Raw genomic sequence first — 15,000 nt, forward strand, 5'->3', positions numbered from 1 at the left:
AAAACTAACTACAAATTTTCTAGAATCGGATTTAAAGCAATCGTAGAATATGTTGAAGGTTTGAAATATAATTTTGACACTCATCTAAATAGTTTGAAATAATATACTGAATAACTTATTTGAACAATTTTAACTGAGATTTCGTTTTACTATTTTTAGTTTTATAATTGTAAAATAAAAACAAAAATGCGATTTTTAAAAATAAGATTAATAATTTGTCAATGATATTCTTTTAATGAACGCAGAATTAATCTATCTATCTATCTATCTATCTATCTATCTATCTATCTATCTATCTATCTATCTATCTATCTATCTATCTATCTACTTTTTCTCAATAGCCTCAATACAACGTATTTTATCAATAAATTTTTATGGTATAATTTTTTTTATGATATAATTCATGCGACAGTATTAGAAACCTCTATTATTTCAGGAAGAAGCCTTTGCTTCAATTTAAAGGATCACGGGCGTACATATCGTGGTACCGTAGATATGACGAAAGAATTTGACAAGTGCCGTTTCTGGAATGAAACTACGAATTGTCGGCATCATCCTTTCAATAGTTGGTTAGTGAAAATATTCTGCTTTATTAAGTATTTAATGCATTATTTAAAACCTTTAGATTTTTTAAAACTCTTATATGAGTTCTAGTTAAACTTTAAGCAACAAACTCACAAATGTTCAGCTAATTTATGCTTTCCTGAATGATGCAAGTGTAGTTTGATTAATGTTTTAAAAATAACCATAGATGAATATAGAGAGGATGGTCAATAGATAAATTGGAGGAGGCTTATAGAAAAGACACAGAGCTAAACACGAAGGTTGCTAAGATACGTTTTCTGAGATACGAGAGTACGAAAGCTATTCGAATGGTCCAGGTGGTGGATAACTGATGTAGAAGCAAGTTACTATCCGAGTTTTTACAGACAAGACGGAATTGGTGTGCACTAAACAATTACGAGAACATGGGATTATTTTGGCGGTACTTAAAACTTCTTGCAGTAAGCTGTGAACGAAGGATAATAAGCTTTAAAACTATCCTGATCGTTAACGACGACTTTTAGCAAAATAAGTGGTGCGTAAGTTCGGTAACACGTAAAGAGCTAGTGAAGATCACTGAGACTGAACTGTTTATCGGGAAAACTTTAAGTTTGTTCCGACTTTGGTCGTCATGTACCACAAAAGATGACAGATTGGGTGCATAATATTTTGCGTGAGTCGGAGGGTTATTGTACTATTGAGAAAGATGTACATATGAAAATAGTTTTATCTGCCCAACACAAACTTATGCTATTTCTGAAAGTATTTGTTCGTGGTTTCAACATGCGTGATTTCAGGAAAATTAATGCAAGAAAAATTTCACTACGTATGATACGCTTTCTAAAGACTATATAGCAGATCCAGCGTAAGGTAATGCTGATGAGATTTGTTATATTGTATGCAAAATCGTCATATATCAGAACCGTCACTCTCCTGATACGCTTTCAACGTATGCATGCTTCCAGACAGCTCTACCTTGAAAAGGAACTTTTTCTATTGTGATGAGCAGCCGGAGACGGATTCAGAAAGGAGCACTTTGAACAAGTAGAGACTCACCCAATCTTTAAGAAAAGAAATGTCGGGTTTCCCTCACCCAAACAAGAGCAATGACCAAAATAAGAGTGAAACTTATTAACAACCTATCTTCATATTTATTACAGTAGAAACTATTGATGTTTAACCAAAATTAGCTCTGAATACTCCAGAAGGTGCTCGAAAAATAAGAGGTGTCACCTTAGTTCACTGGTAGTGAACAGCTGACACTGCAGTACAACTCGGCGTTAGAATCTGTGAAAAGGCAGTAATAATAATAATAATAATAATAATAATAATAATAATAATAATAATAATAATAATAATAATAATAATAATAATAATAATAATAATAATAATAATAATAATAATAATAATAATAATAATAATAATAATAATAAAAATTATTATTATTATTATTATTATTATTATTATTATTATTATTATTATTATTATTATTATTATTAAATTTTGCCGGGGTTATCCTTGCCTTTCATCCCTTCGGGGTCGATACATTAAGTACCAGTGAAACACTGGCGTCGTCGATATAATCGATTGGTCCCCTCCCCCAAATTTCAGGCCTTGTGCCTTTAGTAGAAAGGACTACTACTACTACTACTACTACTACTACTACTACTACTACTACTACTACTTTGTTTGTTAACAGGGACATAACCAGAGGCATTGGCAACCACAACCATTGTCGAAACCCAGGGCATGGTTTACAGCCTTGGTGTTACACGGATTCTCATAACTGCAGTCGAAAATATTGTGATCCCTGTCAGATTGGTAACTCTTTCTTTCTTTCTTTCTTTCTTTCTTTGTAAATCATCCACTAAACCTGTAGATAAAAAAAAAAAATGAAGTAACCTGCATGGTCGAAGTTTACGAATATTTTAACAATTCAACCTAAACTTTAGCGTTAGGTTTTAATTATGGTATTACTTTCCTCTCATTCATGTCTAAGAGGGAAAATACGATTTTGTAATCTTTTTCCATTAACTTCTTTTCTGTTTTGTTTTAGACTATGTAACACTATGAGTAACTCATCAGTTTCATGACATGATGTATTTCTTCGAGCTAACGAAGATGAATGTGTGCGTGTGTGTGTGTAAGCGAGACGACAAAATGTGGGACAAAGTGAAATAGATAGATAGAGAAGAAGAAAACGAAGGTAAATTGGTGAAAGAAGAGGAATAAGAAGGTAACTTAAGAGGAAGAATGAGACAGGGCAACTTACTGAACGTTTTAAACAGTTACAGCTGGTAGACTAGTTAAGAAACGGGTCTAAATATAAGCAGTCGTTCTAAATTTCTACCTCTGTGATCAAATGACTACACGGGTTCATATGTTCTCACACTCAGGTATGATGAATACTTTTAAATTAGAAAGATGGAGAAATTGGATTATTGCTTAGTCTATTCTTAGATGAAACAGAAAAAAAAAACAAATGCGACTATTTCTGAGATACTATTTTGTTTGAACAAATGCTCACGGTTAGCACTTTGTGACATTTCCGAAAGAAAGTTATGAGAATAGCTTTCATCATACGCTGAAATTACTGAAATATCTAAAACAATACAATATGAATGTATCAGTGAATGTTAGAGCGGCCAGCTGGTAAAATCGTTAGCACATCGGGTAAAATGCTTAGCAACATTTCGTCCGTCTTTACGTTTTGAGTTCAAATTCCATCAAGGTTGACTTCATCTTTCATCCTTTCGAGGTCGATAAAATAAGTACTAACCTGCTGGCCCTGTGCCAAAATTTGAGACCAATATTAGTGAAGGCTTCGTATTTACTGTAAACAATAACAGTTTACACAAAGTTATGTGTCAGAACGGTAGCATGCTAATATATTTAATATAAGCAGAGTTTGTAACATCTTTTCAACACCCAGTTAAAGTGTTATATTTCTCGACCTCGGATTTCTGATTTCAGAATTCACCTAGATTAGAGAAGAAGGAAGGGCTGTATCAGAATGGTTTTATTCAACACACTCCCAGCTATATGGCTGTTACTGGTGTATTCATTTATTAACTAGGTGTTAGGAAATATTTCATTAAAATCAAGTAAGCCGTTATAAATCAACGTTTTGTGATATATTTTGACAGTTGGAAAAAAAAAATCTATCAAATTTAACATCATTAATCCTATTTTATTGACAGGTGTTTATAATAGATGAAGGGAATAGCGAAATTTTAGGCATTCTTTGGAATTGAACATATCTACACATGTTCTTTTGAAATTGACACTCATCCCGTTAAGAAATTTTAAAAACAAAAATTATGCCCATGACACTCACAATAGAATATGAAAAGTGAGGTGTGTTGATGTGCCTCAAGCGGAAGAAAAACCTTGCGTTTTAAACTGCGTTCTTCAAAATATATAAACATTTTAATAGAGTACTTTGGGTGAAGCAATTTGTGATATTAAATTAGATAAAAAGTTAAGGCCGAAAAATTGCGAAATGAAATACAAAATTGAAGTACCATAAAAACGATGGCAAAACAACAGCAGATATTTTACATTGTATTTCTTCGTAATTCCTGGGATAAAGCTATTGTCGTTACTCAGATATGTGGAAGAGGATAATAATATACTCAAACTACTTCAATGACGGCAGTGGTAAAAAAAACAGGATTTCTGTGTGGTAATCGGAAAGAGCGTATTAAAGACAACAGTAACAGAAGTGAGGAGTAGTATTCACGATAAATACTGAAAACAAAAATTTACAGAAAGAAGAAAAAGGTAAACTGGAGGAAGAAGAAAGTAATATAACAGGAAGAATGAGACAGGGCAACTTACTGAACAAAGGAAACAAATATATTTTTAAAGAAACCAAACATATTTTATGTAGTAGCATTGAAGTAATGATTTTCATCTCCACGCCTTGATTTTTAACAAATCCACCAGTCTCTAATTTTATCTTTTAACTGTTACTAGCTTCAGTGGTTAGATTGCGATCATGTTGGAATTTTGAAAGGTTTAATTCGAACAAATCAAACTTTGTACTTTTTTACAAAAAAAAAAAATCAGGTACTTATTCTATTCATCTCTTTTTCCGAATCGCTAATTTACGGTGATCAACACAAATTGTCAAGCGGTGAAGGGGAACACACACACACGCGCGCGCTCAGTCTTACACCTATGTATACGATGGGCTTCTTTCTGTTCCCGTCTACTTCATCCACTCACAAGGCATTGGTTGGTTCGGTACTATAACAGAAGGCATTAGCCCAAGGTATCGTGCAGTGGGACTGAAACCGAATCTACTTAATTGCATAGCGAGTTTCTTCACTACACAGCTTTGCCTGCACTTATATTAGAATTCGTCAGGATTTTGGTAATAATTTACAAAGATCATTTGAAGTTTAATGTTATTAATCCAAAAGAGTACATTACAAAATAAATGAAGAGGTACTTATTTTATGAAGTAACAACTAGATTTGTATTTGTTTCTAGTAATCTTTCCCTCTTTTACCATGATTACAACTTTCAGTACATAGAAAGTTATACAAAGCATAGCCGTGGGGCAAGCAACTTGCTTCCTAACTACATAGTTTCGGCTCCAGCCTCTCTGCATGGTACCTTGTGAAAGTGCCATGTACTACAGTTCCGGGCCAACCAATGCCTTGTGAATTAATTTGGTACAAGGAGCTGTGTGGAAGCCCGTCACACGTACATACATACATGCATACATACATACATGCATACATACATACATACATACATACATACAGATAGACAGACAGACAGACAGACATAATACATACATGTATACACACACATACTCTTTTACTCTTTTACTTGTTTCAGTCATTTTTGACTGCGGCCATGCTGGAGCACCGCCTTTAGTCGAGAAAATCGACCCCAGAACTTATTCTTTGTAAGCATAGTACTTATTCTATCGGTCTCTTTTTGCCGAACCGCTAAGTTACGGGGACGTAAACACACCAGCATCGGTTGTCAAGCGATGGTGGGGGGGACAAACACAGACACACAAACACACACACATATATATATACATACGACGGGCTTCTTTCAGTTTCCGTCTACCAAATCCACTCACAAGGCTTTGGTCGGCCGGAGGCTATAGTTGAAGACACTTGCCCAAGGTGCCACGCTGTGGGACTGAACCCGGAACCATGTGGTTGGTAAGCAAGCTACTTACCACAGCCACTCCTGCGCCTATACACATGTATATATTCAATATACATATGGGTGTGTATATGTGTGTGTGCGTTTGTGTGTGTGAGTGTGTGCGTGTGCGCGCGTGTGTGTGTGTGTATGAATGTGTATGCGTCTGTCTGTGTTTGTCCCTCATCATCCTTTGACAAGAGACCAATAGAATATATATTCCAGGCATAAAGATAAGTAGTGACTTTGGTTTGGTCGATGAGACCCTTCACGGCCGTTCCTCAACATGGCCGCATTCAAATAACTGAAACAAGTAAAAGATAAAATAATACTCTCTTAACGATCAACATTTATTGAATACATATCGAAAGTAATGGAAACAGTTTTATCTTTTATCTTTTACTTGCTTCAGTCTTTCGGTTGTGTTATGCTGGGGGCACCATCTTGAAAGGTTTAGTCAACAAATCGACCCTAGTAATTATTTTAAAGCCTGGAACTTATTCTATCACTCTAACTGCAAAGTAACAGGAGACGTAAACAAACTAACGCCGGTTGTCAAGAGGTGTGGTGGTGGTGGTGGTGGTGGTGGTGGTGGTGGTGGTGGTGGTGATGAGAAAATATTAGCACAAAGACATGCACACATACACTCACACACAAACACACACGTACGCACACGCACACAATCACATACACCTACACATACACATACTTAACGGGCTTATTTCAGTTTTTGTTAACTAAATTTACCACAGAGCTTTGGTTGACATGGTGAAATAGTAAAAGACACTTACCCAAGATGCTGCGCGGTGGGACTGCACCCAATACCACATAGTTAGAAAGCAATCTTCTCATCACATAACAACGCCTAATACAATAATAAATTACGGTTTGATTGCGACTCTAAATAAATTGTTTTTTTAAACAATTATTCAAAAATTAACCCAGTTTTGAGAGATTACACCGACCCATTTAACTCCGGATACACAATAAGCGTTGGTGGTTATATAGTTTTACAAATAGCTTTAATGAAGAAAATACCTCTTTGTTTCTCGTATTAGCCAAGGTTTCAAAGTTTGGCACATGACCAGCAATTTCAGGGGAGGAGGTAAGTCGATTATATTGACCCCAGTGTTCAACTGGTACCTATTTTATCGTACACAAAAGGATGAAAGGCAAAGTCGACTTCGACGAAATTTGAACTCAGAGTGTAAAGACCGACAAAATCTCACTAAACAATTTGCCCAACGCGGTAGCGATTTCGAAACATAATATTGATAACTGTATCTAATTGCTTTTCAGCCGGATCTTATGATATGTTCCCCAACTGCAGAAAATTGAAACGGGAAGACAAAGAATTTTGTACACGCAATGTATCCTCAATTAAATTGTGTCACAAAACTTGTGGACATTATATTGGAGCCGAGAGGAAATTTAAACGTATGTTATAAATGTTATTACATACATACATACATACATACATACATGCATACATACATATATATATATATATATATATATATATATATATATATATATATATATATATATATATATATATATATATATATATATATATATATATATATATAATAAAAATGAACGTGTGTGTGTGTGTGTGTGTCCATCTATAGCAAGAAAGGCTACAGCATCTATATAAAAACTAAAAACTAACTCTTGTGTAAAAATTATGCCGAAGACAATGGAAGTGGTCCCGTGTCTCTAGCGGACTTCCGAAGGGAGCTACTGGCCCTTTTCCAATATGTACATATCGCAGTTCCAAAATAAATGAGGGGTCTAAAGGGGGATAACTAAAAGCTTCGGCAACAAAGAACATTAGTGTGAATAATTTAAATGAAACAACCGAGAAAGTTTTATCAGGAAGTGAACATACAGAAATTGTCAATTACCCCGATGAGTTCTTAAACTCACTGGAGACACAAAGAGCTTCTCATTGCCTTCGATTGAAAATAGGCGCTCTAATCATATCTCTGAAGAACATTTCTCAGTCAAAGCTATGCAATGAAACAAGACTTGTGAAGAAATTAACGAGGAATGTCATAGAGGCCACAATAATTTCTGTCTGTGGAAAAAGCAAAGATGCTTTTATTCCTCGCTTACCTTTAGTACCTTCCAATATGCCCTTTCAATTCAAACAACTTCAATTTCCAATACGTCTGTCTTTTGCGATGTCCATTAATAAGTCCCAACATCAGACTTTGAAAGTTACAGCTTTGCAATTAGAAGAAGACTGTTTTTCACACAGTCAGTTATATGTTGGGGCTCCAGAATGGGGAGCAATGACAATCTTTTCATTTTCACCTCCTACTGGTAAAACCCGAAACTTTGTCTATAAGGAAGTTTTTAGCATGGGATCAACAAACTAAAATTTGGAGAATGAGTAATAACTTTGAATTGATATTGTCAACGTCTCACTATATTCGTCTCAGAAAAGCTATTTGTATTTTTGTTTGTTGTAATACTTAAGTTTAATAAATTATAATACATATATTTTTACTTTTCCACAAACTTATATTTAGTTATCTTCTAGTAGACACAAGCCAAAGTCTGTGCGATGTTTGCTTCATTTATAGACTGAAATACTAGAGATCATATATGCACAAACCTGTAGAATTCTTTACTACTACAGAAGCTGAACGGCAGGCAGTAAGAATTGATTACATCAACATTGAAGAAAAAGATGTTATGCTAGCAATAGATGATATAGACGCAAACTCAGCTGCTGGCCCTGAGGGATTCCAAGCGATCCTCATCAAGTCAGGCAAACGAGTCTTTGTAAAACCATTGCATCTACTTTTTCAGAGCTTCCTCACAAATGGTAAGCTTCCAGAGAAACTAAAGGAGGGAATAATATGCCATATCCATAAAGGTGTAAGCACAGCAGATGTTAAAAACTATAGGCTTATCTCTCTGATCCCATACATCAGCGAGGTTATGGAATTAATAGTCTGAAGGAAATTAATTGCATTCCTTGAAGAGATTGACTTGCTGACTGACACCCAGCATGGTTTTCGACTAGGTAGAAGCTACCTGACATAGCTCTTGTAGCATTACGACTGGGTGCTAAAGCAGCTGCTCAACAACTCACATGAAGACGTGATATACCTCGAGTTCACAAAAGCCTTTGACAAAGTCGACCATGGTATAATTTGTCACAAGCTCCGAAATCTTGGCATATTTGGAAAACCTGGAGAATGGCTACATGACTTTCTAAAAGATAGAAGGCAGGCAGCAGTGGTGAATGGGGCTACCTCCAAGAAAACACAAATAATGTGTGGTGTTCTACAGGGTACTGTCCTGCAGTGACTGCTATTCATAGAGGTCCTCATGTTCAATACAATCTAAATGAATAACTTTCAATATTCATAGTACAATTTTTGCAACTTTTTAACCCAGTCGACGACGGGTGTTTCTGCTAATATATATATATATATATATATATATATATATATATATATATATATATATATATATATATATATATATATATATATATATATATATATATATATATATATGTATATATGTGTGTGTGTGTGTGTGTGAGAGAGTGTGGGCGCAATGCCCCAGTAGTTAGGGCAGCAGACTCGCGGTCATAGGATCACGGTTTCGATTCTCAGACCTGGCGTTGCGAGTGTTTATTGAGCAAAAACACATAAAGCTCCACGAGGCTCCGGCAGGGGATGGTGGCGAACCCTACTGTACCCTTTCACCACAACTTTCTCTCACTCTTTCTTCCTGTTTCTGTTGTACCTGTATTTTAAAGGACCAGCCTTGTCACACTCTGTGTCAAGCTGAATCTCCCCGAGAAGTACGTTGAAGGTACACGTGTCTGTCGAGTGCTCAGCCAACTTGCACGTTAATTCCACGAGCAGGCTGTTCCATTGATCGGATCAAATGGAACCCTCGTTGTCGTATATATATATATATATATATATATATATATATATATATATATATATATATATATATATATATATATATATATGGTGTAATTGTAGAGACCCAGACACTTGTCCATACGACTAGGCATGTATGATTAGCTCAGTGTATTTCGAATCTGGGTTACAATGTAACTAAGATATGTTAACCGCTTGTATTCTTCTCCAATATGTAGATAAGAAAACCACTAACGTAGCTAGATGAAGCTGGCGCGTTCTTCCGGGCAACCAATCAAGGCCAAAATATAACATAGCTGCTATCTGAGAAAAGGCGAGAAAGAATAAGAAACACACACACACACTAGCTCTCTCTTTCTCTCTCTCCCTCTCTCACCCACCACACATGCGCACGCACGCGCGCACGCACGCGCACACACACACACACACTCACACACACACACACACATATAAATTCGAATTTAAAAACAAAGAAATTAATATCAACACCATATACAGTTTCTATTGTTTTAAGTTTCCTGAATCTTGTTTTCTTAAAGGTAATCGGAAATGTTCGGCACCAAGAATTACCAATGGTGAGGTGTTCTATTTGAAAAAGAAAAGATATAATGTCGGTGAAACAATCTCGATTTACTGTCATCAGAACAAAGAATGGCAGCAAAACGCTAGTTGTCTCTCGAACAGTCGTTGGAATATGGGAAGTATGTGTGGTAGTAAGTTGAAGCTTTCTCAATTCATACGCACGTACATACATGCATACATACATACATACATACATACATACATGCATACATAGACACACATACACATATATGCACGCATATATATTTATTTAATAGAGCGAAATTGTGATGATTTTAGGCCGATAACGATGGATGAGCATGTTGACGTCTTGTGTATGTGTTTTTCCCATGTGTTCCCCTGTAAACCTTCTTTACAATTCTTAGCTCTCTCCATATATGTATATTTTTATTCTTTTATTCTTATATTTGTTTCAGTCATTTGATTGCGGTCAGGCTAGCGGCCTTTAGTCGAACAAATCGACCCCAGAACTTATTCTTTGTAAGCCAAGTACTTATTCTATAGGTCATATCGTGTGTGTGTGTGTGCGTTCGTATGTGTGTGTTTGTGTTCGTCCCTTCACCACCATTGCTTGACAACCGATGTTGCTATGTTTGCGTCGCCGTAACTTAGCTGTTCGGCAGAAGAGTCCGACAGAATAAGCACCAGGCTCACAGGAAATAAGTCCTAGGGTCGATTTCTTCAACTAAAGGGTGGTGCTCCAGCATGACCACCGTCAAATGATTGGAACAAGTAAAAGAATAAAAGAATACCGGAAGAACGTTCCGTACCACTAAATCAAGAAGGTTTTTTGAATATGTACGATGTATTTTAAAGCTAAATAGTAATTCTGTTTAAGTTTGCGTAACTGAGATACTTTGGTCGCCTCCGCCAAAGCAACACCAACGTCCTCTCAACGATTAGCCAGAGAGGATTTTTAAAATGGGAATATCTGAAATGAACCTGACTGCTCTCACAAACCAGAATACTAAAAGCGAGCCTGATCTCTCTCAAAAATTAAGTAAAAAAACCCGGAAAATAATCCAGAATCTGTGCTCGGTACCCGATCAATCCCAATGGTAGTGATGAAATGAGAAGGTGGCTGTAGAAAATTTAGTAACAGTAATAAATAGTTTATCCTTATCTAATACAAGCTAAAGTTAGAAAATTCACCATTCAGAATAGTTACAACCTAAAGGGAGATAATTGAGAAAGACTTGAAAGTTAACTAAGATCGTAACCATGTAAAGTAAATATAACAAATAATCCAAAATCGTTATGCGGTACCGGATCTATCCCAAAATCTAATCATTTCTTGCCAGTCACGAAGTCAAGCATCCCTGAAAGTTTCATCTGAATCCATCCAGCGGTTCTCGAGATATCTTATCCAAGAACAAACAAACAAACAAACAAATAAGGACGACTGAAAACAATACCTCCGCCTTCGCTAATGCGGAGTAATTAAAGAGCTTTTTATTACCGCCGAGTTTAAGTTATTTTCTTTATTAAGCTCGTTGTCTGGATCTATGCTTTTTTTTTTTTTTTTTTTTGTTAAATTTCAACTTTTGCTTATATTCTGCCTTACTAAGTGCTAGGTTATAATAGTCTTCGTTTTGTTTGAATACTTTTTCGTCTGCTCATAGGTTTAAAATACGTGATGAAACATTTTCTACTATTTTCTCTGCACTATCCATGGAAAAAATAAACGTAATTTTAGCGAAGGAAGTCAATTATAAAATAGTCCGGTTAATAATACTGAATGGTTTATTATCCCATTTGGTGAACAAATTAGCACGAATATTCCGAAATTATTTTATTCGACAATAAATAAATATTTTCCTAAAGGTAGCAAGTATTATAGAATCTTCAACTCGACCTTAGTAAGAATAGCGTATTTGAATTCAACCAACATAGCACAAATAATAGCAGCGCAATATACGAAAAGATTTAATTATTTCTGCGATAAGCAGATTAACTATAACATAAGTATATTACCTAATAGAAATGAAACAAATGAAGTTAACGTAAATAACGAAAAAAAAGGAAAACGAACCAAGAGAAATAACTGCTGTAAACATCATCCAAGCATATGAACAGGGAAACAAAAATTCTAAAAAGAGTAGCATAGTAAGAACAAATTTTCAGAAAGAAAATAGTAACCTAAAGCATAGAAACAGCAAAATGAATAATGATAATAATTGTTTTAAATTTTGCTACAAAGGCAGCCATTTTGGAGGAGGAGATGAGTCAGTGTTCATCTAGTACTTATTTTATCGATCTTGAAATGATGAAAGGCAAAGTCGACCTCGGCGGAATTTGAACTTAGATTCTACCTCAACAATGCAGTTGACTCCACCCTGAAAACGCGGCAAATTTGGCAGTGTGTATTAGTTACTGCAGAAACGTTTGAAGTGCAGAAATGAAAAGTATAATTAACTGCTGGATAGAACTAGATATAAGTCTCTGTTCGCTTTTATTATAAATTCATTACTTTCTCTACCTAAAACATGCAGTCTATATAGGGACATATGAATCTATCGATGTGGAGATAGACTGAGGTTAGTAAACCAAACTAACTGGAGATTTTTATACACTCACTGAAGTTAGCCAACATTAATATCCGGCAAAAGTGTCTACGGCACCCACTGGATTTCTATATACCCCTACCAACAAAAATTTGGAAATATATAAATATATATATATATATGTGTGTGTGTGTGTGTGTGTGTGTGTGTGTGTGTGTGTGTGTGTGTGCGTGCGAAACGGCCAGTGTCCTTTTACCGTTAGTAAATGAGTTAATAAATGCACTGAGGCAATATGAAACATATTTTGAATTTCTATGATGATATAAACTTTATAGCATAATTTACGCTTCGAGTAGATTCGTGGATATCTTAAATATATTCACTAATTGTAGTGAAACAATGAGATCTCGAATTGATAGGCCTCATAGTGAGTGTGTGTAAATTATGAATCGATTTTCCATAAGCATAATTTACACGAATACATACAAATATACTCACAGTACAAGGAGAGAGAGAGAGAGAGAGAGAGAGAGAGAGAGAGAGAGAGAGAGAGAGAGAGAGAGAGAGAGAGAGAGACAGAGAGACAGAGAGAGAGAGAGAGAGAGAGAGAGAGAGAGAGAGAAAGAGGAGTAGAAGTAAGAAATAAATGAATGTAGTTGATTATCTTGCATATGTAAACTTATAATATTCTTTTCAAATTTTGGCACAAGGCTAATAATTTCGCGGAAGAAGATAAGTTGATTACACTGACACCAGTGTTCAACTGGCACTTATTTTATCGAGCCCGAAATTATGAAAACGAAAGTCGACCTCAGAGGAATCTGAAGTTAGAACGTTAAGACGGACAAAATGCCGTTATGCATTATGACTGGCGTGCTAACGCTTCTACCAACTCGCCGCCATAGCAGACTTAAATATTAATCCATATAAAAAGTAGCGAGCTGGCAGAATCGATAGCACAACGGGCAAAATGCTTAGCGGCATTTCGTCCGTTGTTACGTTTTGAGTTCAAATTCCGCCGAGGTCGATTTTGCCTTTCATCATTTCAGGGTCGATAAAATAAGTACCAGATGGGCACTGGGGTGGATGTAACTAATTTATCCCTTTCCCTAAAGCTGCTGGCCATGTGCTAAGATTTGAAACCAATATTAATCCATACATAAGTCCTCAAATAATATAAAAATCCCGATAACGTTACAAGTGCTGTTATATGTAACGTTTTCTTTTTCATATTTTCTGGAAAATAAGTATGCCCTTTAGAATGGACTCACCATTTTGGGTCATGTTACCGTTTTTTCCATGAGCAACGAATCTATCAAGATGCTGAAGAAAAGTGCAAGGAACATAATTCTGTGGTACTGGCACCAGAAAATGAAAGAGAATATAAGTTTATGCTGTCGCAAATGTAAGTCTCGTAAATATTTGTTTTAGTTTATATACCTGTTCTTACATCTCTCTGTCCTTTCGCCTTCCTCCGTCTGTCCGTCCCCTTCATAATATATATATATATATATATATATATATATATATATATATATATATGTGTCATTATTCAGTTTTATTTTAAGATTTCTTGCTATTAGAGAAAGAGCTGGTTTTTAACTTAGATCCAAGGCTCCTTCATTGGAATTGCAACATCAACAACAGGGTATTCTTGTTTGTTTGTATGTACGTATTTATATATGCAGATTTGTATGTTTAGTTTTATGTATGTATTCTCATGCATATCTAGACTTGGTCATATATATTTTAATGATAAACTTCTAGAAAGTTTTACAGATTTTAACATTTCCAATGATGGATTGGATCTGTATATATATATATATATATATATATATATATATATATATATATATATATATATATATATATATATATATATATATATATATATATATACATACATACATACATACATACATATATATATATACACATATATATATATATAAACATACATATATATATATACACACACATATATATGTATACGTATGTATATAAGCATATGTATATATATATATATATATATATATATATATATATATATATATATATATATATATATATATATATAGTTGGAATTTACAAAAAGAGAAAAAAAGACGAAGATAGGTGTATAAACAACGAACAGGTTTAACACTCGGGAAGGTGAGAAAGTCTTGCGGAAAAATGGCTAAAATTTGCCCTGTTCATTATTATACCATATGTTTACACACTCACACACACACACACACACATACATATATAATTGTACATACACACATTCATGCATCAACACA

The 15,000-nt window shown here is 34.9% G+C and overlaps 1 protein-coding gene across 8 annotated transcripts in view; it reads left to right on the forward strand.

Annotated features, from left to right (window-relative positions):
• LOC128250767 (bone morphogenetic protein 1-like) overlaps nt 1-15,000 on the forward strand; it is an 87,791-nt gene that overhangs the window by 40,172 nt on the left and 32,619 nt on the right. For all 8 annotated transcript variants that reach the window (XM_052976631.2, XM_052976644.2, XM_052976617.2 and 5 more), the window contains 6 exons: nt 1-58; nt 437-569; nt 2,243-2,364; nt 7,015-7,152; nt 10,172-10,345; nt 13,967-14,123. The exon at nt 1-58 is cut by the window's left edge and continues 64 nt beyond it. In XM_052976631.2, coding sequence (XP_052832591.2) covers nt 1-58; nt 437-569; nt 2,243-2,364; nt 7,015-7,152; nt 10,172-10,345; nt 13,967-14,123 — 782 coding nt within the window. The remainder of the gene's footprint in view (nt 59-436; nt 570-2,242; nt 2,365-7,014; nt 7,153-10,171; nt 10,346-13,966; nt 14,124-15,000) is intronic.

The sequence above is a fragment of the Octopus bimaculoides genome, chromosome 2 (genome assembly GCF_046866305.1).
Source record: "Octopus bimaculoides isolate indiv1 chromosome 2, ASM4686630v1, whole genome shotgun sequence".
NCBI lineage: Eukaryota > Metazoa > Mollusca > Cephalopoda > Octopoda > Octopodidae > Octopus > Octopus bimaculoides.